General features: G+C 41.5%; 2 protein-coding genes across 5 annotated transcripts in view; one reads left to right on the forward strand and one right to left on the reverse strand.

Moving 5' to 3' along the window:
• Positions 1–5310: 5310 nt before the first annotated feature.
• On the forward strand, positions 5311–17609 carry ric3a (RIC3 acetylcholine receptor chaperone a). Its single transcript, XM_028956733.1, has 7 exons — positions 5311–5351; positions 12073–12213; positions 13330–13553; positions 13645–13720; positions 15732–15813; positions 15906–16051; positions 16236–17609. The coding sequence occupies exons 2-7, from the start codon at positions 12096–12098 to the stop codon at positions 17216–17218; spliced, it is 1629 nt and encodes a 542-aa protein (XP_028812566.1). The 5' UTR covers positions 5311–5351; positions 12073–12095; the 3' UTR covers positions 17219–17609.
• Positions 17610–18042: 433 nt separating this feature from the next.
• Positions 18043–24645, reverse strand: part of tub (TUB bipartite transcription factor) — a 42727-nt gene continuing 36124 nt past the window's right edge. For all 4 annotated transcript variants that reach the window (XM_028956859.1, XM_028956858.1, XM_028956856.1 and 1 more), the window contains 5 exons: positions 22900–23012; positions 21861–21975; positions 21433–21531; positions 20969–21140; positions 18043–20315 (listed from right to left, as the gene is read on the reverse strand). In XM_028956859.1, coding sequence (XP_028812692.1) covers positions 20182–20315; positions 20969–21140; positions 21433–21531; positions 21861–21975; positions 22900–23012 — 633 coding nt within the window. In that variant the 3' untranslated portion in view covers positions 18043–20181. The remainder of the gene's footprint in view (positions 20316–20968; positions 21141–21432; positions 21532–21860; positions 21976–22899; positions 23013–24645) is intronic.

A 24645-nucleotide genomic window follows, 5' to 3' on the forward strand; every position in this document is an offset into this window, starting at 1 on the left:
CGTGTCATCTTTATGATCTTATCTTGAACTTCAAAAAAAAAAAAAAAAAAAAAGATGAGCTCAATCACAAAATCTTCAGTCACAGCGGCGGAGAGGGGGTGTGTAAGCCATCTTTGATTAGGCCTGTCTCTGTCTCACTCCAAGCAAGTGTTGGCATCGGGACCTCAGCTCACACTTATTAGGCCTGTTCAAAGATCCCAATTACTCCCAGCCTTCGCCTGAAATGGCACGCCAGCATCTCACGGAGACAAATTTTTGGATAAATTCCTGAAGCATGCTGAACAACTTTGAGATATTGATACAGATAAAGGCATATGATTTATAATCTTGAACTCATCAAACTAATCAGGCCGATTGATGATATCTGCCAATGCCTGCACTCGGTAGTTTACACATTTGTAGTATCACCGTTGGACCTCTGCAAGTCAACAGTGTTCAATTTTAATGATCAGAATTGTTCAATTATTCATTTAAGTTTTATTTCCAAATATTGGCACCAATCATATAACCCATATTCTATAAATACACAGTGCTCCTCAAATCTCATTTCTAATATGACCCAAAAAATTTATCAGTTTCTTTTGTTGTTGTTGTTTTCATTTTTCTTGGTTCCTGCATGTTTAAGTGGAGTAAGAAACTCAACGACAATCTTGCTCTAGTCACAAAAGCTAATTTGAACTGTTGAGGCAAATGCACACATGTTTGTTTTGATGCGGAGATTATTTTTGTCCTTTCCCTGTATTAACATCTTGTTTTGTGAGATGAACCATGACATTAATTTTCCACAAAGTTCTCCCATCATCTCTATCCATCATTACATCTGCAGCAGTTAAATGTCAACCTTTTGAGAGTCGGAGGCTTTCTGGTCCCAGACGGGGTCTTGCTTTTTGTGAAAATAAGTCTAAACATAAAAGCGCAATGACTTTGTCTATTTCTCTGCTTGAAGCAAAGACCTTATGGATTTTTGCTGAGATAAAAGCCTTTGCATTTGTTCTAAACACGTCCGTTTATTGACACCAGGAAGATTATTTCAAACGACATTATCTTTTTTTAGTCGGTTGTAAAAATTCAATTTTGCTTTGCTTTATCAGAACAGAGAATATCTGTAACAGCGTCTGTGAGGTTGAGGGACTTATAACAGATTTCCTTTCACCCTCTTGCCCAGGCAGCTTAGTGAAATGAAATAGGAACACAAGCACAGGGATCCATTTGGCATGGGAGTGACCAGCAATGTCAGAAGCACTCAGCGAAGCGAGCAGCAAAGACCTTTACTGCTGAAAACACGTCCCTGTCTTTACCAATCATCCTCCCACTGTACAATACTTACTGCCTGCATAATTGGTATTCAAAATGGTGATCCTTCACCCACTGACTCAGGAAAATAAGAGAACCACGAGTCGAACTATTTCCAACTCCACATGCCATGCATGAGCAGAACAAATTGGATACTAATGGCTCGACTATGAACTCTGTACATACATTACGGGGAGAGTAACATGGCGTCACCATGTATATATGCTTGACACGTGCCTTTCATGATACAGTAATATGACTCAAGCAGTCCAAGTGCCAATGATATGATGTCATCTGTACCTGGGCATTTAAACACAGAACTGTTGTGCATGTGTGTGTTTAAGTAGCCTGGAAACTGACTGTCCATTTCAATAGATTTGAACCGATTAAAGAATTTCAAATGAGCGGTAAATGGGATTCTTCCTAGTTTGTCTGTGTGTAAGTAAGGAATGGGCCGCGCTGGTAAATTCTGATGGGTGGGCCAACGTCTCCATTTCATTTGGCACTGAATGAATCCCGCAGTGCAATATTTTCATAAGCAATGCAGGCAGGAATTAAACAAGCATGCCCCAACTCACTCAAAACAAATTCCGCTGTGAATCGAGATATTACAATTTCTCAGAGACACCTCTGATTGTTTAATCTGTGCTCGAGTCACATTTTAGCAAAGATAGGATTTAATCACAAAAGGGCTCGCTTCAAATCACTTCTTTGTCTCACAGCAAGCAATTTCAACCAACATCTTAAAGAACAAGCTTATTGATAGACAGGACAAGTAGCTATTGATTGGGATACTGACTCCCCTAGGATTTACTCAAAGCTTTCTGATGAGAAGAACCTTTACCAAATAATCTTATAAAGAGTTGAGGTGTACTCTGAAAGTCTTTATAGGTGTGTTCTCAGCACTTGCTGACTTTGTCCAGGCTTAAGTTCACCTCTGTCTGACAGTTGAGCGGCCAAGCAATCGATCCCCTGGCCCCGTTCCTCCTCCCAAGCTCACACTAGGGGACAAGGGCAGCCACTAAACCTATGGCAACGGGAAGAGGAACCCCTCCTGCTGAGTGCAATTGGGATTTGAGAAAGTTAAAGACGTCCCAAGCACAAATTCCAGCCTGGGCAGCAGAGCCGGGATTCAGGAGGTCGGCCCTATCACCGTCGGGTCCTCTCCACCTCCCCCGCTGGCGAGGGGAAGCTCGGGGCTCTCATTCACCTCAAACGCTGCTGTCAACACTTTTGCGGCTGCCCTTGACTCTTCGCAACGCGGGCTACACATCCTGGGAGCTGCAGGTCGGAGTCGGAGAAGGACGAAAGGAGAACAACTCAAGGAGAAGATATCGGAGCGGCCGTTACAAAGGACGGACAGGAAGGTGGTGGTCGGTGGTCGCCTCGCGATCGTGTACTACTCTCTTTCTGTGATAACTGTGATAAAGAAGATCAAGTCGGGGGGAAAAAATGGAAATAAGTTTCCTTTGATAGCAGTGACCGCGGAGCATTAGCGCGGCCGTTAAAAGCTGAATTAGCACAGAAAGCCACAGCCCTGCCGAGATAAGAGAAAACAGCACAGAGAGCAGAGCTCAGCCCTGAACAAGGCGTTCTGTGAAAAAAAAAAAAAACACAATCAATATACAGGCAGAAGAAAGAGGAGGTTATATTTTCACACATAAAAGGTCACTCTGAAATTTGCCTCGGAGGGAGAAAGTGGCATTCTGCATACATTGCATTCAGCAGGAAGAGCGCCTCGCCGTCTTGGGCTTCGAGGTGTAGGCGAGGGGAATGTGGACTTTTGAGTAATGGGGGCAAATTTGGGGGGAAATGAGTAAGATGATGGCACTTTCCTTTGCCAAACAGACGCCACCGTTTGTATATATTTCTGTCACTTCCAAGCTTAATGTCATCCTCAATGCTAAAACCTCTAAACGTGATTATCCTGCACATCCAAACCTGTTAAGACACTCTGACACAGCCTTTCACTCTTTATCAAACACTTACGCCACTCTCCATTGGGCTGGGGCATAGATTGGCAGTCACGTGACCAGCGAACTGACTGAAACGTTAAGAGGTTTAGAGGCCAAAAGCTGACAGACTCCTCAAGGAGAAGGTAATCTAAATAAAACCATTATGCAGCCTGTCAAAAAGCACTACCTTCAGCCGAGCTGCACCTACGTTCAATTCAATTGGAGGCTTTACAGCACTTATACCATTCCTAATGTAATATAGCATTCCTGCCATCGACTTACCCACAAAGCTGCACCTGCTTTCTTATTCATGAGGTTAAAAGTGGCGTCTCGTACACACTTACATAAAAGTGCCCAGCATAAGAATCATAAACACTCAGCAGCGGAACTGGGTTATCAGACATGTTTCAAATCCGAGAAATAGCAATTGATTTACAATTTTAATCAACGAATGGGAAGAATGCGCCACCAAAATGTAGTCTGGTTCAACTGCTGAATTGACGGAATGGAAATCAAATTGACCCAAATCCGACCAAGCTCCTTACGTCAAAGCATCCCGGTAGAACCACGCAGAATTAAGAGTAGATTAGTGTCATTTCGTGAACGCCGCAGACTGACTGTTGAGAGACGAGAGAGAAGAACGAAACCTCTGTCCGAGCCTCCGCTCTCTTTATAAAGTCTTGGAGACGGTTAAAAAAAAAAAAATGTTTTCAAAGAGTAATGGAGATGTGAAGTAGGGGCCAGGCATCATTACACTTCCATCGCCCCTTAGCTGTGGGGTTTCCAGCAGACAGCTTCATCAAGCCGCTCTGACACGTATCTTCACAACCTCCACGAGCAGCCCAGGCCCATCTATATAAACCGCACACAAAATTAAACCTGCGAGGGAGGGTGGGGTGGGGGGGGGGGGCGGCCGAGGAAGAGGAGAAGGGGGGGGTATCACGACAACAAAGAGAAACATGTTTACAAGTATCAACACAAGCACATTGCATTAGAACAATGTCAAATAACCCCCCCCCAAAAAAAAAAAAAAAAAAACACACACACACACCCAACTGCACCCCGCCAACCCCCTGGGGTTACGGGACCTTCCTTCATGTTCAAAGATTATCAGTTAATCCAAAATGTGCAGGAGCATGAGACAGAGGGAAAGAGCGCGCTACCGCAGGGGAGGGAGGAAGGGCGCCTCGCCTTTTATTTTGTTTGTTGGCTTTCATATTAATCCATTGGAACACCACCACGTTCTTCCTTCCCTCCTTTTTTGGGGGGCATGTGTAAATGTTTTAGAACCGTTAAATAGAAGATGAAATTTTCAATGGATACCATGCTAAAGTATTAATTGTAAAGGCCATTATTTGGTGTCCATGAGGCTAAATCAGCTTAGCCACTCCACACCCCCATTTGCATACAAAATGCTTTATTTTGGCAATCAATGAAAGTGCTTCACTGTATGTGGAGCTTATCACATGCTTGCAGGAAATGGATTCCTTAGCCATCTCGTTAAATTCTGTTGATGCAGAACAATTTGAAACATGGCACAGGCTGCAATGACATTTAAAGATGCCTCTGCTTAATTATATTTCGCAAACATTTGGCTTGTTTGTCCTCGGGGATGAAGTGCCTTCACTACAAAGTTAACTTGTTAATAATTCTGAGGGAAATCTGCCTACTATTATGGAGCACTCATCATTATCTCCTATTAGTGATAGTTAAGGGCATTCAAGGTGCCTTGTGATGGTAGTAGCCTAGTGGGTAACACACTTGCCTATGAACCAGAAGACTACGGAGTCACAGGTTCAAATCCCACTTCCTACCATTGTGCAAGACACTTAATTCTAAATTGCTCTGGGGGGGGTGGCTGTCCCTGTAACTACTGATTGTAAGTCGCTCAGGAAAAGAGCGTCTGATAAATGCCATAAATGTAAATGTAAATGTTGTGAACATCAGGGAGGCAGACCACCATTTATCAGTAACCCTACATCTTTTTTTTTTTTAGAGAGCGTGTGGACACCATGGAGCTGTGTAGTAGAAGGGGCAGTGGTGGCCTAGCAGCGGTTAAGGAAGCAGCCCCGTAATCAGAAGGTTGCCGGTTCGAATGCTGAGGTACCACTGAGAAGCCACTGAGCACCGTCCCCACACACTGCTCCCCGGGCGCATGTCATGGCTGCCCACTGTTCACCAAGGGTGATTAAAAGCAGAGCACACATTTCGTTGTGTCACCGTGTGCTGTGCTGCAGTGTCTCACAATGACAATCACTTTCAGAAGGCCTCTGAACTTTGCACTGTGCAAACCTACTAAGGTGGACAGTGGTGGCCTAGCGTGGGACAGTGGTGGCCTAGCGGTTAAGGAAGCGGTCACCCCGTAATCAGAAGGTTGCAGGTTCGAATCCTGATCCGCCAAGGTGCCACTGAGGTGCCACTGAGCAAAGCACCGTCCCCACACACTGCTCCCCGGGCACCTATCATGGCTGCCCACTGCTCACTCAGGGTGATGGGATAAATGCAGAGTACAAATTTCACTGTGTGCACCGTGTGCTGTGCTGCTGTGTATCACATGTGATAATCACTTCACTTTTGAAAGCCCAACAGATCACCGCACGACCTTACAGTCCTTAACACAATAGAGCAATACCACCATTTCTGTTCACTATCCCAAACACATCTAATGCAATTTTTGATTTGTTTCATTCGCTGGTTCCATGTTCCAGGCCCATAAAACAAGTGACTGTTGGATTGCTTATAATGTCTCTTAAATTATATTTATCAGACGCCCTTATCCAGAGCTACTTACAATCAGTAGTCACAGGGACAGTCCCCCTGGAGAGACTCAGGGTTAAGTGTCTTGCTCAGGGACACAATAGTAGTAAGTAGGATTTGAACCTGGGTCTTCTGGTTCATAGGCGAGTGTGTTACCCACTAGGCTACAACTACCCAATTAAATCCCTGACAAACAGGGATTTAATTGGAGTTATAATAACTATTTCATTATTATAAAAAACTCTATTAACTCCAAAAATGACCACAGTGCTGATTTAGCGATTCGGTACTATGGTCTAACAAAAAAACCCTGATGTGTGAGTGCAAGCTAGAAAATGTCAACTTGTTTAGCAACATTTCCATTTAAAGCTAAAAGATAATTCAGTTGTGTGTCTACACTACGAATGAACAGCGCACAGCCATTATGCAATGAAATGATTGTGTAGAAAACATGTTCTCTATAGATATCTAGTTTACTGTCTGTAGTACCTCATCTTTCAGTACTGATGTTGATTGGAGAGCCTTCCTAGAGATCCACAGTAGCAGCACTATTAATGTATTGGCCTGGATATTTATGGATATTTCGCTGACCACATAATCCTTGTCCACTGTGTAAAATATGAACATGTTATAAGTAGCAAGCAGGGCCAGATGGTGGCGTGGCAGTAAGTGACATGGTCTCACACCTCTAAGTTTGTGAGTCTGAATCCAGGTTTTGGGTCTACGAATTTGCTTTCCCGCTGTTGGTTGGCCATGGGTATGAGTGAATGGTTTGTGTTGGTGTGCGCCCTGTTTCAGTCCCCGACCCTGCTTAGGGTTCTATAGTCAGAGATAGAAAGTGAGTGAACATGTATGACATCTAATTAGAGCATTTAGCATTAGAAAACTGCATTGTGAAGTGAATATGGCAAATGAAATGCCACACAGTGTCATGTCTGATCCTTGGTGTGACTTGGTCAATACGTTCCGCCATACTGGTTTTGGATTCTTTTTCGCCATTGTGCCTGATATGTTTCGTGTAGATTGCATGTTTCAATTGAGTGCATGTCCTGCTCCCTATGAGAAAAAAGTAGTTCCACCAATAACAGACAGTGATAAGTTTCAATGTAAACCTCCAGTTTATTACTGTCACTATTTATTTATGACTGTGGCCACAGTAAAGACTCACTTATGTTCAGCTTTGGCAATTAAATATTTTCATTTAACACCATCAGCCCCTTGTCATGATAAAGTAACCATAAACAAATGAAGTCAAAATGATGGTTTAAAATATGCCACAATCATGAGATATTGTCAGTCCTTGGATTTCTCTCATCCAGTCAAAAGGTCATGTTGGAGCTAGCTAATAAATATGAATCACTCTAATGGAAGAGTTTGGCATAAACTGTAAAAAAAAGACTTGTAATGAGTTACTGAGATGTTTTATTTTTCTACTTTTTCCATGTACATCCCTGTGCATGCATATGTGCATAGTGTTGCATTTCACTTTTGAAGCACAACATCACATCTTTTTTTAATTCCAAATTAATTATCATTGCTTCCTCGGTTCATCAATATAACATCAAATAGGTTGTACACTGAGAGTCTGCTTTAATCTCCAAAGCCACAAATGCTGCATCCATGAGAGAGCGCCTCCATTCTACACTTTTATTTGCATCTTTCATTTAATGGCATCCTCCTCTCCTGGCAAATTATATCAAATCTGTCTTGCTCTGATTTGTTCATTGCACAGAAGTGGACTTTTTTATGTCAGCATCCACAGCTACATCTGACTTCATAGACCTTCCTTGAGTATTTCAACTTTTATGAAACCTCCTTAACCAGTGATGAAGGACTAAACATCCATAGCAGTGCTGTGTAAATTTGGTCCTGGAGATATTCCTACCTATTCCTTAAAGTTTAAATAGTTGAGCAAGAATAATTTAATTCAATGATGAAAAATTAGCGGTGAGGATCTAATTAACAAACTGGGCAGCTCTAGAATGCCTGTTAGGGATATGTATATGACAATACCCGATGACTATATGTTTAGTTTTGTTTGTCTGTGAGTGGCATTGCAATATTAATATATTTTATATGTATTTAGATTTTATACCGAATTTTGCTGAATTGTACTCCCACTTTTTAAACAACAGTAAATGGTCAATTTGTGTGAAACTCAGCCTGGCACAAAAATACTTCCTCCAGACTCAATCTGAGGAGGGTACTGAGAGACAAAGGACAACAGCTGTGTTGCTAGACTGGTAAAGATATTATAATCTTATAATAAGATGATCAGAATGTTTGTGTTTGTAGGGTTGTGGGTCTCTCTGATGTTTGTGCCATTTCAGTCATCTCGAATGCTCAAAGAGACACCTGCATATCTCTCTGCAGTACAGGGACAGGAGACCCAGGGCCTTTATGCTGGCCAGAGCTGGGCGGTATTCTGTTTGTGTCTGTCTGAGTGTTTGTGTGTGTGTGTTTACAGGGCACACGTCCAGCATCTCAGAGGCATAAAATAAACCCTCAATTTCACTGTGCATGTCACACTGTGCATCACAGCGGAGTAGCTGAGGCACCTTAAATAATATGATTTCCCCCCCGCTGCTCGAGATCAAAGTCGGCACGGATGAACTTCAGCTCCAGATACACCTTCATGGTGCGCATCGCAGGGGCCGCGCACGGGGTAAAGCACATAAAGGGGTGCAAAACAAAGACGCATCTCACAGGTGAGCAACTCTATATGTCAAACAATGCAAATCAATTGCTCATCGCCGTCGATCAAGCGGCCATAATTACCTCGCCATAAACCTCGTAGATTCATGAGGCCCGTGTCGCCCTGCTAACTGTCAATCACGCCAGCCCAGATACCCTCAAGGTGTGGAGAGGCATGGCGGCGTTTGCGGCGTGCCAGTAGTGCAGTCCAACAGACTCCACAGGGTAATAAAAAAAGCGTTTGTGAGGATCCAGTTGCTGGACAGCCACCTAAATATGGTGGTTAAAGTTCAACTTGGTTACTGCGTCCTGCGACAAAGGGAGCAGGGAGAGAGTGAATTTGCGAGGGGGGGTGCTGGGAGGTGTATTATTCAAAAGGCTTGTGGCCGACTGCACTGTCCTTCTGCCCGCTTTAATAAATACCGAGCAGTGTGTGACAGCAGCTGTGGAGCAGCCACTCAAGGCCTGGCCCTCACTGCCGGGCATCCTTGGGCCCATTAATCCCCCTCATTCACTTTTCCCAACTGTCTTTGTTCTATGAATATAAAAGCCTGGGATTTGTAACAGTATGTCCTTCACGACACTCAAAGCCAGGTTCACCCCCATCAATATCAAGTAAAAATTAAACCCACTCGATATATAGGAGTGCATTGATTTAATATTTCAGCTGCAGTGAAGGAAGCCCTTGCTCCTACACTCAACTTGCAATTTGGAAATAAATTGACTGATTTAGACAGAGGCAGAGAGGTGGGGTGGGGTGTGTGTGGGGGGTGTTTGATGTAAACCTAGTTCGCTACCACTGAGTAAGGTGACATTGCACAACAAATCACTTGCATGAATATAGAGAAAGAAAACGATTTCTATTTCTGAAAGCAATTTTGTTTGGTGACGGTGTGTTGATTGCCATGTATGTGAATCTATTGCTCATAAGACGCAGAGGAGTGAAGGCATTTCATATGAGTCAATGCCATATTTTACCTTTAGCATAACAATAAGAAAAAGCCCAGCCTTTTGCAGATAGCAAACCAAGCCACTTATATTTTAGTCCAAAACACAGAGACTGCTGTAGGTACTTGTAGACTTGTAGGTACTGCAGGCTTTCTGCTAGACAGACATTTAAGTGCTGGCTCCTTGTATCTTAATGTGGGCCCCTAATGAAGATTTAATTAAGTAATTAAACACCTGATAAGCCAGACACCAAGAAGATGACCGGGCCTGTGGCTATGCATCGTACGGGCATAAGCCAAAACACCCATTCTTGTTGCATGTCGTAACTAAAACTCACAAAATTCAGCCAGGGCTTTCAGCACAGGATCACAGCTAACCCTTTTTCCATGTACCCCTCCTAAGCCTGCATGTGGTCCAATTCAAAATGTAATATTTCCCAGTCGGATTTTTGGAAACGCAGCCCAGTGTGATATTTTCAGCACTTCTGCATTAGCAGGTTTTATTTTTTGAGTAATGGCAACGCATGACGCACACTTCTGGGTTTTTATGAGAATCATGAGAAACTTATTTTAACAACTCTGCAATTATACAGTATATGGAAATAAATATTCAGCCAATTCACAGTTGAGTTGACTAGAATAATAGAGAAAAAAGAGCAAACCATGGAAAATGGTGGCAGTCTTTAAATTAAATTCTCAATCTTTTCGTAAACCTTTTAAAGGCCAGAATGAATGAAGAACTTAATGCTCACACATCTGAGGACCCTGGAACATATCCACTTTGAACTGGGTCTGCGTGGTGTCAAGGGAAAAAAAAGGACACAAGCGTGCATATCTGCTATTTTAAACATCTGTACCGCTGAGCATAATCTCTGTTCAAATCATATGCTGGTTGGTTCTGATAATCTAACCATAAGCCTTTTCTGAAAGTGAGGGCACACAAATGCAGTTTCCCAGGATTAAAAGATTATAGTGGGTACACAGCCAATATGCAATACTGTGCCAGTTCAACCCAAAATTATTTCAATGACTTTATTTTAACTAGGGTTGACTGTACCTAGCACATGCATATGGCACACAAGCCTATTGGAAATGTGGAAATTCCTTCTTTTATACTTTTTAACACAAATACAATCCAAAAGTAAAAAGAGAAATCCTATAATGGGGTTCTATGGATTTCAAGGCATCATGCTGCTACATTGTGAGATAATACAGAAGTTGATCTCAGTGTGGTTTTAAGTCACTCTCAGACTTCCTTCGTTGCCTCTCGTCATCTCTTTAAGAATATTTCAGTGCATCACTGATCAATGACAGACTGCTGTGAGAGGTCTGCTACAGCAACTGTCCAGTCGGAAAAAAACAGCAACCGATTCCCTTTCATCATAACATCCAGGGGCATATTAGAAAATGCCAGAAACTACATGCTCACTTCAAAACAGGACGAATGTGAATAGAACTCTACAACAGAGCCAGGTTAACAATTGAAAGGTTTTATAAAAAATATTATAACAATTACAAACCAGTACATAACGTATAAATAGTCTACTTATTTTGTATTTAACATTTTCAGACAATCTAAACAGAAAATACTAATTTTGGTTTATGAAATGTAGTGGGTGGTAGTAGCCTAGTGGGTAACACACTCGCCTATGAACCAGAAGACCCGGGTTCGAATCCCACTTACTACCATTTTGTCCCTGAGCAAGACACTTAACCCTAAGTTGCTCCAGGGGGACTGTTCCTGTAACTACTGATTGTAAGATAAATGCTGTAAATGTAAATGTATATAAGGGTGAGAGAAAATTCAAACATGAAAAGTATTTGTTTGACCTATTTCACATAAAGTTGCCATTAAGACGAGCTACTCAAATAAATATATCTTCACACGTCCTATATCTGCAAATTTGAACAAAACATTACTACATCTAGTCAGAATTAGATTCTTGTCGGTGAGTGGTTAAAAAAAAATGAATGAATAGATGCGGATTGTGAGTGAAAATTGGCACGGGGAACCATGGCGCCAGTGACGTCATCAGCCTGCAGTTTCCAGCGCCAACACTGCCATCTGCTGGAGAGCGCGTAGACTTACAACGTCATAAATATGACACGTACAAGTAAACATAAAACAATAATGACGATATCATGAATAAAGTATGAAATTTGCATCTGCCCCAGACCTTTGAAATACGTGGTGGGCTGACTAGATTATGTACTTCTGGGTTAAAACTGAATCAACAAACCACTTTAATAAGCACCAACAAGTGACCCGCCTTTTGATTTGACGATGGAAATTAATCTCTCTTCAGCCAAATGGCAACATTAGACCCTAATGGACGGCGAATTTAATCATTTCCGTTTCCAGACAGCGCAGGAAGTAGCGTCTTGTTTATCGTCTTTTGTCGCATTCGTGTTTTTTTTTTCCAAAGGAGAGACAGCTCCGCGATCAAACATGTCGATCACGACGTTTCAGAAAGTGACGCTGGTGTCCTGCCTGGTGCTTTGTCTGTCCTTGTTCCTGTCCAAGCTGCTGCTGCACCGAGGAAGGAGCGACGCGGTGCAGCGGAAAGGTGAGCTGCCTCCCAGCACCTGCCATTAACCTTTACTTTTTAGAACCGTCCACGATGCGAATAAAAGCTCTTTCTTCGATCAGCCTCATCCATTTCGTCGTCGACGTTTCGTTCGGTCCAAACATGATCCATCAAGCGATGCAGGTTTTCAAAAACAAATATACTTTTCTCAGTTCCACTTCACGGTGTTTGTGTTCTGGATGAATATACATTTTAATCCGTTGTTTTATTGCTATGGAATTAAAATGCTTGACTTCTTCTGACCGAGCTACTGATCTGTTCCTACTGCATAATAAATATGCATTGTAATTGAGCCTGTTATAATTCATGACCAAAAAGGTATGGGGATTTATAAATAGTGTTACATGAAGTCATGTCAAGTTATATATTCTATTATCAAGTGATATATTATGAATGCATTTTTATGTATTATGGAGAGGGACTAAGACAGTCATCACAACTGACTTGAATCGGAAATGAAAATCATTTTTGTAATCGCCAGAATGTGATGAGAATAACTAATGATATATTGGGATTCTATTCCTACACTGCAGCTCCAAAACGAAAAGAGTCCATATAATATTATGGATAATAGCATGTAACCTCTATGATGTCTTGTGGTGTCTGGGACAGATCCTGCAAGCTGCAGTTGTTTTCTAGGACAGTCCACAGATGCCATGATTGAAGCTGAGGAGTCCAGTCAGTCCAGTCCTGAACACTAGAGCCCTCTGACTGGGCACATTGTGCTCCTGGTAGCGGCCACTGAGAATTCTGTTGTTGTGAATGTTGTAAAATGACCCACATGCACCCTGCCATCCACATGATCTAAAAGAAAAATGGATTATCAGAGCAGGCCTTGCTCCTCCATCGCTCCACTGTCCAATTTTGACAATGATTTTAATCGCTTTCGGGAGTGGACAGGGGTCAGGGGGACTATCGTTTCGGTTTTCAGAAATTTGTGCTATTGCTGTGGGCTCACAGTGAGCCTCGGGCGCCAACGACAATGTCATCAGTTCACCAGGCGTCAGTCAGATTTTCTGCTTGCAACACATTAACCTGCGTTCACCTGCCACCTAACGCATTTCACCCATTTCAATTATCTCTCTTCTTTAATAGTTGGGCCTGGACATTTTCCTCCCACAATGCAACAGCAGATACCTGAAAGATTTGAACAGTGGGGGACAGAGGGACCTTACTCTGTAGCTCTGACCTCAGAAGCCATCGCCAGGGCAAAGGCCAAAGGAGCAATGGGAGCACGTAATAAATCTAATCTTATTGGTCAGGTTGTTCCCATTTATGGTGTTGGGATTCTCTTTTACATCCTACACATATTCATTAAGGTAATCACTGTACTAATCCACTACATTTGTTGATCGTTTCAGTTGTATTTCTGGACCTGAAACGAAATTGTGAATCTAATTTTCATTTCAGCTCACAAGGAAGGGTAAAACTACCAAACAAGCTCACAGATTGCCGATTGATCCAGATCATCACATGAGAAATATGAGTGAGTATTTTTTGGTTTACCAATGCAAAAAATTAGGTCAGTCATCTCATTAGGCCACAGAGTAATATGATGAATTCAGTCCAAACTGGATTGCATTCAGAGTGCATTTAAATGATGAAATGAAAGGCAGTTGATTTGTGCAGCCGGCACGTGTGCCTGGAGAGCTCAGTGTAGCTGAATTTCCCCCCTTTTCTTGTAATTGTGTTTATTCTCTCCTCTGTCAGACCCCGAGAACATATTATATCAGTAGCTCCAGCATAAGCAACCTCATGATAAGGTAGATTAACATCCTGTCCAATTTGTGTAGCGCTTTGTTCCTGCCTTTGTTAGACCTGGATTAGCAATCAAAAGTAATGTCGTATCAGCCCAGCAGCGTCTAATACCAATTAACTGCATGTCTTTTGGATAAGCACTCTGAGACTTAACTCCATTCATCAAATGGTTGCCAAGCCGAGGTGGGGGGTATATGTGATCTGAGAAAAACCTCTATATCTATATTTATCCTGGCATGTGTCACACTTACCTCACAAGTGAAGAGTCTCTCTCACAACGTTTTATTTTTAGAGGTCTGTCTCATAATTGAAACTGTAATTGGAAAGAGACGTGAGTATCACTAGGCTTTGCTTTTGCAGGCCCAAGACACCCAGTCATCAAATAGAGAGGAAAATGAGTTCTCCACAGATCCCTTATGTTTTAGGTTTGTCAGTGCATTTAAGTTTTACAATGATGTCCACATCTGAAAAAGTGCATTCCCCCATGTGTCGAGTGACTCTGCAGCCATCCTTCGAAAAAAATGTCACAGTATCTGACTCCGCCCCAAGACTGTCTGTCTCCATCTTTATGTAGGGAAATCTGACTGGAATGTGTCTTTGCATTCTTGTCAAAGGTCAGATCCACACAGGAAGTAATTAAAACACAACTGTGTCAATTCTGTCAACTTTCTCTCTCTGTACGTGTGTGTGTGTGTGTGTGTGTGTGTGTGTGTGTATATATATATATACACACACACACACACACACAAACACACATAGCAAATACATTATCTCACAAAAGTGAGTGCACATTTTTGTAAATATGGGACAATGCTGAAGATATGACACTTTGAAATAATGTAAAGTAGTCAGTGTACATCTTGTATAATGGGGTAAACACTGAGCCATAATATCAACAAAAGTGAGTACATCCCTAAGTGGAAATGTCTAAATTGTGCCAAAGAGTGCCAATATTTTGTGTGACCACCATTCTTTTTCCAGCATTGCCTTAACTCTCCTGGGCACGGAGTAAACGAGAGCTTCACAGGTTGCCACAGGAATCCTCTTCCACTCCCCAGTGTTGACATCCCAGATCCTCAGAGAGTTCTTTGCCAATGCGGTGCCATGTGTGAGAGCGATAAGACCAAGTTTAACACACCTGCTCCCCACTCACACCTGAGATCGAACACTAATGAGTCACAATGCACCGGCTCGGGGAAATGGCTAATTGGGCATAGTTTGGGGTGCACTCGTTTTTGTAGCAGTTGTGTCAGTTTAGACATTAATGGTTGTGTGTGTGTAGTTATTTTTAGAGGACAGCCAATTTACACCGTAATACAAGTGTACACTGACCAGTGCTTTCAGTGTCAAAGTGCTTTCAGTGCTTAAAGATATAACATATTTAGGGAAACGTGGGGTGTACTTGCTTTTGTGAGATTCTGTGTGTGTATATACAGTACAGGCCAAACGTTTGGACACACCTTCTTATTTTCTGTTTTGAGTGTGCAAAGGGAGAGAGAGAGAGAGAAAGTGAGAGAGAAAGTGAGATTTGCTGTATTTACTATATAAATATAGTTCCTATACAGTTTTAGTCTCTTAGTTGCATTGGTAGACAGTCTTGGAAGTGAAGTCAGTTGATCAGCTCCACTGTTATGAACATGAACATGTTATGTTGGCGGAGAGTGAGTGGAAACGACTATTTTAGCAGCCTGTAGCAGATTTTATGTGTTATTGATGGTTCCATGAACCTTCAACTGCAGCTAATGATGACTTGGCCCGGCTTCAGAGCAAGCTGGGGAACAAAGGACTGAAGGATGTGCCCACATCATCCAGCACGAACAGGTGACATGCACACAGGAATCCACACGCAGCTTTACTGGATGATGAGGAAACATTGTTCATGTCAGGTCTATCTTTGCCTTCTCTGATTGCAGCCTTGAGGCTGCCACACAGCGGCAAGAAAGGAAGTTACTGCGGCGTATGAAGAAAATCACTCAAATGGTGGAGGAGGCAGGTCGAGCAGAGGGGGCTTCCCCAGAAATGGAAGCTGAAGAGGTGCCCTACACCGAGGACTGGGAAGGTGCTGGTTTACATTGATGCTGTGTGTTTACTCATATTTGTATTTTATTTAAACTTCATGTACAGACTAAATGGACCTAAATTCCAGTGTGAAAGGTTAAAATTCACCCTGTAGAGTTTCTTATTATCATGAATATTATCGCGGTTGGTAGTTGATCTTTTTCTGACTGTGTCTGATTTTACAGGATATCCTGAGGAGACATATCCTGAGTATGATGAACCGTGCTTGACACACAGGTATGACACACTTGTCATAAAGGAGCCTGATCCTGATATACCCAGTGCTGAAGAACTGGCTGAGAGAATGGAGGAGGGACATGAGGAAGAAGAGGAGAAAGAAAAAACTCAGGTAGAAGACAAGCTGCATGATGCAGAAGAGAAAGAGGAGGAAGAGGGAGAGGAGGAGGATGATGAAGATGAGGATGATGAAGAAGATCAGGATGAGATGGAACAGGGTCAAGAATTTGAAGAAGTTCAAGAGGTTGAAGATATGGAGCAGGTGGGAATGGAGGAAGAAGAGGAGAGAATAGGTGAGGAAGAGGATGATAATGAAGAAGAAGAGGAGGAGGAAGAGGGAGAGGACCATCCTTTCCTGCCTACATGCAGGGACACAGATTCTAGGAGCACAGAGTGGAGCTACAGTGGAACTGGAGACACTCAGTCTTGCAGGAGAAGAAGGATCACCTTCAACGAACACAGAGATGTCTTCCTCTACCCACCAGAGGGCACAAGTGATGACGAAGAGGTGGAAAGTGGTGATTGTGTTGAGGAAGACTGTGATGATGAGGATGGGGATGACGATGATGATGAGGAGATGGCAGAGGAAGATGAGGAACACAAAGATGAAGAAATGATGGAAGGAATTGAGCGGGAACAAGAAGATCCTGTAATGGAGGCAGAAAGTCTTAGTTTTACAACAGAGGTCTATCATGATTCAGGGGAAGAGGAACCCAACGAAGATGAGGAAGTAGATGAGGAGGAGGATGAAGATGATGAAGATGAGGATGACAAGGAAGTGGGCTTGGAGGAGTTCCTCAGTACATATCGTCCCGAGGCGAAGACTCATGCTGTGATGGCTGCACAGCTGGACGTAGGGTCACTCAGAAAGCGTCACAAGAGCAGAGGCAAGAAACATGTGACATTTAGTAATGTAGTGGACTCGTGCTAAACTCTTTATCACATTACAAAGTCTAAAATTCTCATGGGTTACATAACCCACTCCTGCTCGCAGACTCGGAAACTGTGACCAATCGTCAGCGGCACTGATTCCCTCAATCTGAAAATATACATAATGCTGCATTCTAGCCGTTTATCCACATTTAAAGCTCAGCGTCAGGCCTTGGTTAAATCAAACCTTGGAAAAAAAGTTGGAATGGAAGTTCGTTAGATGGAACATGATTGTACAATCAGTGCTTGACTTTCTAATGTTTGGCTTGAGTATTGAGTATTGAATCTCAACTGTAAATGATAATTTTGTTGAATTATTAAATACCACTTTGTTTGCAAGACCAGGATCTTCTGAATAAATTAAATAAAAAAACTGATTAAAGGTAAATGCATGAAATGGTTGTGTGCTAATTATTAGAATCAACCAGAAGCTAATATACGATTAATCTTTTTTTTTTTCTGAAATTTTGTGTTGCACGGAAACCTTCTAAGCTTGATTTATTGTTCTTACTAAAGTCTGTAACACACCATAAGTTGTTGAAGGTGGCAGAGCTGGAATGCAATTTTCTGCTTTATATAAAAACATCAGCTCCACAATAATCCTTGGCCTATTTATATCAATAACAATGCACTCAGACAGATATGACGGTTTTGGATGGGAGAGGAACACGGTTCCTGATTGTTGTACAATTTGAAAAAGGTAAATACAGCATTTCTAGCAACATGTATATAGTTGTACATGCCTATAGTGGTATTTATTAACATGTAAATGAAGTGACTACTGAATGCAGCCATTAATATAAAATGAATAAGTCTGAGGCTCGCTAATGTTTTGCAGTCACGTTTAATTTTCATAGAGAACTGCGTGTATACAAACACTGTATACTGAACAATGTACACATTTTACATTTTACACCAGGGCATAAACAGCAATGAATCCCGTGGTAGGAAAGCTCGGCTTGCTCTTGAACACAGAGCTGGTAAGCGTAGGGGTTTGTTTGAAATTCAGGTGAGTTAGTATAGAAGTATAGAAAGAACAAACAACCAAGGTAGTTTTCAGCATTCAGCAAAGTGTTACTGTTCCTCTTGATGCTTTGGAGCTGTAAAATATCACTTTTGGACTTCAGGAAGTATATGCTGTAAAAGGGTTTATAAAGATGGATATCACAGGTCATCACAGAGCAGTCTCTGTCCCTGCAATAAGATCAAATAGATTTTTGAAGCGCAGACGGAAACCTCCATCCAGTGATGTCTAAATGTATGAGACAAAAAGCATAATTTGAAACTCAAGCTCTATTTGTGCTAAAAGGGATGTTGAGACATTTATTATTACTTGACATTTTTCTAAAAATATATTAAAAAAAAGTGAAGGTGTCTGTTTTCCCCATATGACCGTATGTTGCTGTAAAAATTCACCAGCTCAATAAGAACTGTAGAGATGAGAAGAAGGAGAATTATCACAAGCATGCCTGTTGGGAATATAGGATTCATAAGGAGTTGGACCATCCCAGAATAGTCAAGTTGTACGATTATTTCTCCCTGGACACTGATTCGTTCAGCAACATACGGTTGCTGACCGTTTGCTATAATCTGGGTATTCAATGCAGGAGTGTAAAAACAAAGTGAGATTTTTTTTTTTTTTTAATGAAAGTTGGACACTAAAATAAGCCTGGGAAAATAGTGCAATGAATGATTGGATCTAGAACTCTAGGGTATAGAAAGTAATTTTTCAAGCCAGCCATCTTAAAACTCTGTCTTCAGACTGAAGACTGGACAGAGACACAGTAAGTACATACATTTGTTTTGAATTAAAGCATTACTCTGGATTCAGTGTTCAAAGGCACGATATTAACATGTACCACACGAAAAAACTGGATAAAGTGCTCCATCGAATACATTCCCCACCTCCATAGTGTTGCTCAGATCCAGATGCAATAGGACTTAATGGATTTTAATCCTATATCCAATTGTAGTCATTACAGGTCTGTTTTTAGTGGGCATGCTAGTCAGTAATATGGTTGTAATAAAGGGTGCTGTTACAAATAATTTAGAGCAATATAAATATATAAATACATAAAATGCTCCAGAGTCGAAAGACCGTGTTAACTTTTCTATGTGTCCCTGCATGTTTAAAAAGAGATTTGTAAGAACAAATGTAGATTTTATGGAAAATGAGCAATAACTCATTCCAAAGGTTTGTAGTGTCTTATAAAGGATATCTGCAGAAAATGACAGCTGTGTTACCTAAAAAAAGAAAACGATTACAGTGTTTGATTGAGCAGTTCCTCTGCCGGTATACAGTATCTCAAGTATCGGCACATCAGTAATAGGCAGTCCTTGAGTAACTCACCTAGTTATGTTGAGAGCTGGAATGCAACAAAAATGTGGTCCTGTGAGGTAACTCAAGGTTCAGATTCAGGACCACCAGAAAACTTTACGTTTTTGGAGACAAAATTAATCAGAGCAGCTCTATCAAGTCCCGGTCATACGTAGTATAAGCTACAGTGCCCAAGAAGTTAGTTACTAAAGTGAGTCTATTTAACACATTGTACAAAGTGTAAAGTGAAAACATGTATAAATCTTTTCCAGAGCTTGACAGGAGATGTTTGCCACCGAACAGAACACTTTTCAGTTCAAGAAAAAGTGCTATTGAAGTTAATAAGTTACTGCAGAGGGTGCTGCTCTCCCCATAGATATGGACAAAACGAGGCTCCTGAAAGAATAGTGGTGTAGTCCTTGTGCTTATTCCCAGGCGACATTCCATATCTGGAGCGACGGAGCCAGGAGAGCCGGAAGAAGCACGCGTTCGGTCCTCACAAAACAAGCAGACACACTTTACATCTCATTAGCCAAATTTTCTTCGTGCCCCAATGAGACGTTTTGGGCCCCTAGTCAAAGCCCTTAGTTGAGGGGTTTGGAGACCAGTGTGTCCTGGGAAAGACATACAGATCCAGAGGGAGAATGCTACTCGCAGGCCAGTTTACTGTCAAAGCTTGAGAGAGCAATGGCAAAGGCTTGCAGAGCACACATGGGGTAGTTGTAGTCCATGGTGAATACGTCTTCTGCCACACGTCCAAACTGCATTACAATGTAGTCCGCTGTGAAAAAAATAGATATGTCTAAAGGTTACACACTCAATGGCTACTTTATATACTTGGTATACATTGCATGTGTATAACTACAGACTGTAGCCTACATACTTTAAGAATTATTAATCTAGCAAATTAAGTGAAAGTGATTTTTTTTATCATTGTGATACACAGCACAGCAATGAACGACGAAACTGGTCCTCTGCATTTAATCATCACCCTTAGTGAGCAGTGGGCAGCCATGAAAGGCGGCTGGGGAACAGTGTGTGGGGACGGTGCTTTGCTCAAGGGGATCTCAATGGCACCGAAATTTGAACCTGGCACCCTTTCTAAACTGCTAGGCCACCACCGGCACATATTCAGAATCCAATCATATCTAACCACCATTTTTTTTATCATCATCCTTTCAACTGGTCTTTTTTTTGAACACACACGGAGACACTGGCAGTCAAAAAGTCATCACCTGGATTTGGACAAGTTTTGGACAGTCAGTGTGTTAATGTGTGCGTTCCTATACAGTTAGCGATGTATATGTACAATGAATGAATGTCAACGTAATGTCAACATAAAAAAAATGTGGCTGATATCGCTTGTGAATATTTTTTGTTAAGCTCATGTCTAATATGCACAGAAGATGTTAGAATGCATGAAGACGGACGCACGGTCATTGTCGTGAATGATCTGGAAATTCTTGACGGAGGCCTGTGTGACTCTGCCATGGAAGTTGAGGACGTAGGACTGGGTGTCATCATTCCACACTGGGGTCTTGTTGTGAAGCTCAATCACACTCTCTGTGCTCTTGTTCTGCCAGCGTGCCAGCAGAGTCTCATGGTCCTGTGGAGGAGGGGGCCGACAGGAAAGATTCAAAGGGATTATGCCTCCATTAGTGCTTTAGCGCCGATGAAATTGCTAATGTCCTGCACTTTACATTATAAAAAAGATAATACTGAGGACAAAACAGCACAGATGGAACAAAGACAAAGACGATCATGTCACTGTTATGATATTTCAAAGGTGTAGTGAAAATGTGCTACATTCTCTATTAAAATACTCAAAAAATTTAGCTTTTTTCCAGTAATGCTTCTAACAGGTGAATCAACAAAGTCCAAATACTGTATCCACTTACATTGCGAGGTCTGATAGACACTCTCTCATGGTCCATATTCATACCCGGAATGATGACACTCATTTTGCGAGGTCCTTTGAAGCCTAAAACATTGGTTTCCTATAAGCAGACAACAGACGTTCGTTCTACTTTATTGTGCGTTGATAACAATGGTGTGAACAAAACCTGGAGATTTACAGTGACTGTAGAATGAAATATGCATGAAAGGTGCTGTGTCTAGTACATGCCACTAGATGTCTCACATCTCCATGACATCAACAATGGCTTTGTTTTGACCGTATGAAAATGTAACTTTTTGTTTCCTTTCCTTTTTTAAGAATTTATCTAAACATTTTGAAGACACTGGCAGGCAAAAATATATCTTTCATAAGGTTACATTACAGTTATTCAACAGCTCTGGGAAAAACCCATGTCTCTGATTAACTCACATAGCAGATGGCAGCGAGCTCCTGCCTCAGGTTACTGGCCTCTAAACTGGATGGGGTCTTTATAGGATTTACCCCACTGTCATAAACTGTAAACTTGGTTCCCATGAGGTTCGACCTATGAGGAAAAGCACAATATTGTTAAATGAACAAATAAGGGACAAAGCAATTCTACTGGCTCTTGAAGAACTAATTATTCACAAACTGATATCTCAACTGAAATGATGGGCAAATATTGATCTTTACACCATGGTACATTGTTGGTTAGCTGCAAAAATCAATTTTTAGAATGATTAACTCTGGTTGTGCAATTGTTCAGTCAGTGTGAAGAAAGCAATATATTAATCAAAGTTAATTGATGTGCTCCTTCTATCGACTGACAGATCTGCCTATCAGAGATGCATGTTTCCTGCACAGGTTACTGCTCCAGTTAGAGCTACTAGACTCTTGCATCTTATTCTGAAGGCCAGTCCAGTGCTGAGGCTCACGGTGCTGGCACTTTGAGGATTATCTCCTTTATCTAATGACGAATCAGGCTAGAGGATCCAAGGTGAAGACAGGCAGACATAATTAATGCCATCTACTGTATCATCTGTGGATCTTCAAAGTCCAATATTCTTGTTCTTATTCTATGTCTGAGCCAAGGGACAAGGAATTAACACCGGTTTACAGATACAGAGATGTGTGTCAATGCAGCATCCTTCCAGCACATATTTCTCCCTTCTTACCACAGGTCTGTTTTGCATGGATCAAACCTGCAATCCTGCTGGGGACAGTGAACGAAGGCAGATGAATGTTCTCAAACAAAATAATAAACCCAATTACTCTGGGTAATAATCCACCCAGGTGAGCTTCTGCGTTCCTCGCAGCTGATTAGAGAGGTACCAAAATCACAGGACCCCCATGGAAGAGAGCATCACTGGCATAAACATGGATGTCTGCACTCTAAATATGACTAAATGTTCCAAAGAGGACCAATTAGTAGGCGCAAGACGTAATGTCTGGGCACAAGACCATTTGAACTTTCAATAAATGATCTCACCTCAGTTTCCCGATGAAACTTTCTCCTCCTCGAGACAAGTCTGTTGGGTCGATGGAGATGAGGTAATTGGAGGTTTTACTCTTCTTTCTCTTCCTTCCCGCTAAGAGGAAAACCTAAATGTAGGTCGCAGAGATCCAGAAATCAACACACACAAAATTTTTTTACAAATCCACAACAGGTTTTACTGGCACACATAGCGGTTCTTCCTATTTCTTCCCAACAAATTATAAAATTAAAAAGCAGTAACAGAGAAGATCCTGAGATTGATTAACTACCCAAAAGTGAGAGCCAGTAATCTTTCTGCATCTGTGAAACAACAGTTGAGGATGAAGTACAGTACAGGCCAAAAGTTTGGACATTCAATGTGTTTTCTTTATTTTCATGTCCATTTACGTTGGTAGATTCTCACTGAAGGCATCAAAACTATGAATGAACACATGTGGAGTTATGTACAAAGAATTTAAAGAATATATACAAAGAGTATAAAGAAAACACATTGAATGAGAAGGTGTGTCCAAACTTGTGCCTTTCTCAAGTCATTCTCAATGAATACAGGGCTGCCACACCGCCTGCCCTCAGATTAAGGCATCTGAAGCAAACATAAAATACTATTATTAGTATTAGTTCACCTCCACTGCTGGGGAGAACAAGCTGCACCTCTAAGCTGATGACTCAGTTCTGCAGCAGCCAGTCTACACACCAAAAATAGGCTGGGTCTATTGATGAAGATAAATCGGTGTGTTCAAACGTATCCCATCAATGATGGCATGCCATAACGTGATGATCTAGTTTACTGCCACCATAACCAGTAGAGTGGAGTAGAGGAGTCTTTGAGTAAAGGAAAGACCACCATAAAACTAAACATAAGACATAAATCATTTGAAAAAAAAAATATGACAGTACTATTATTTAATACTTTAAAATACCCTCCCAATTTCTAAATCTATAGAAATCTATAGCAACTGAAAATTAAATGCAAGGCCAAGTGTTAATCCTCAAGTGTTAATTATTGTATTTGAGCTTATTGATTGATGCACACAATGCATTGTTTAAGACTTGCTTCTAAAGTGTAGTTTGAATTTGTTCTCTCATAAAACTGCTTACACATATATACTGATAGAGACAAGTTTCTGTGAGGACATGTCTTTTGCATTCTGGCTCCTCAGTGATGGAACCAACTTCTTGATGCCGTCAGAATGGCCAAGTCAAGTGATGATTAAAGACAAACCTTTTAAGGAGTATGTACTGAACTAAATACGCATGACCTCATTACAAAGAAAAATGTTGGTTACTCTCCTCACTTTTTCTTAATAGGACTTGTGAGGGTATGTAACGTGTGTGTAGCTAATAGTCTCTGTTAAACAGCACTTGTTGGTTTAAGTCTAGTTATACAGGTATGAAGATCAGATATGGACTACAAAGCACTGATGCATGTCATTCTGGATGCTGTAAATGTACATGTCATGCATTAGGTCAGTTATCGCATGTCTAAGAACTTCCCTTTCAGGTATATTGCGTGGAACTACAGCCCATGTTCTTACTTTTTGGGGAAATTTTTTTATCAATATTTGAATATTAAACGTAATTAAATACTGTGCATTTGCTCAAGAAAAATGTCCTCTCTCATATGACAAGTCTGTAGATGTAACACTAGATACTGCCTTCAACCTTTTTCATGCTACACTGTTCCTGTCCGAATTAGGTACCATCTTGCAATCTCCCCAATCTCCTCCTGTGTCTTTGAGA

The sequence above is a fragment of the Denticeps clupeoides genome, chromosome 16, assembly GCF_900700375.1.
Source record: "Denticeps clupeoides chromosome 16, fDenClu1.1, whole genome shotgun sequence".
Lineage (NCBI taxonomy): Eukaryota > Metazoa > Chordata > Actinopteri > Clupeiformes > Denticipitidae > Denticeps > Denticeps clupeoides.

Coding starts and splice junctions, on each gene's coding strand:
- ric3a (XM_028956733.1), top strand. CDS start 12,096: ATGTCGATCACGACGTTTCAGAAAGTGACGCTGGTGTCCTGCCTGGTG. Junction 12,214..13,329: donor CGACGCGGTGCAGCGGAAAG/GTGAGCTGCCTC, acceptor CTTCTTTAATAG/TTGGGCCTGGACATTTTCCT. Junction 13,721..15,731: donor TCATCACATGAGAAATATGA/GTGAGTATTTTT, acceptor CTTCAACTGCAG/CTAATGATGACTTGGCCCGG.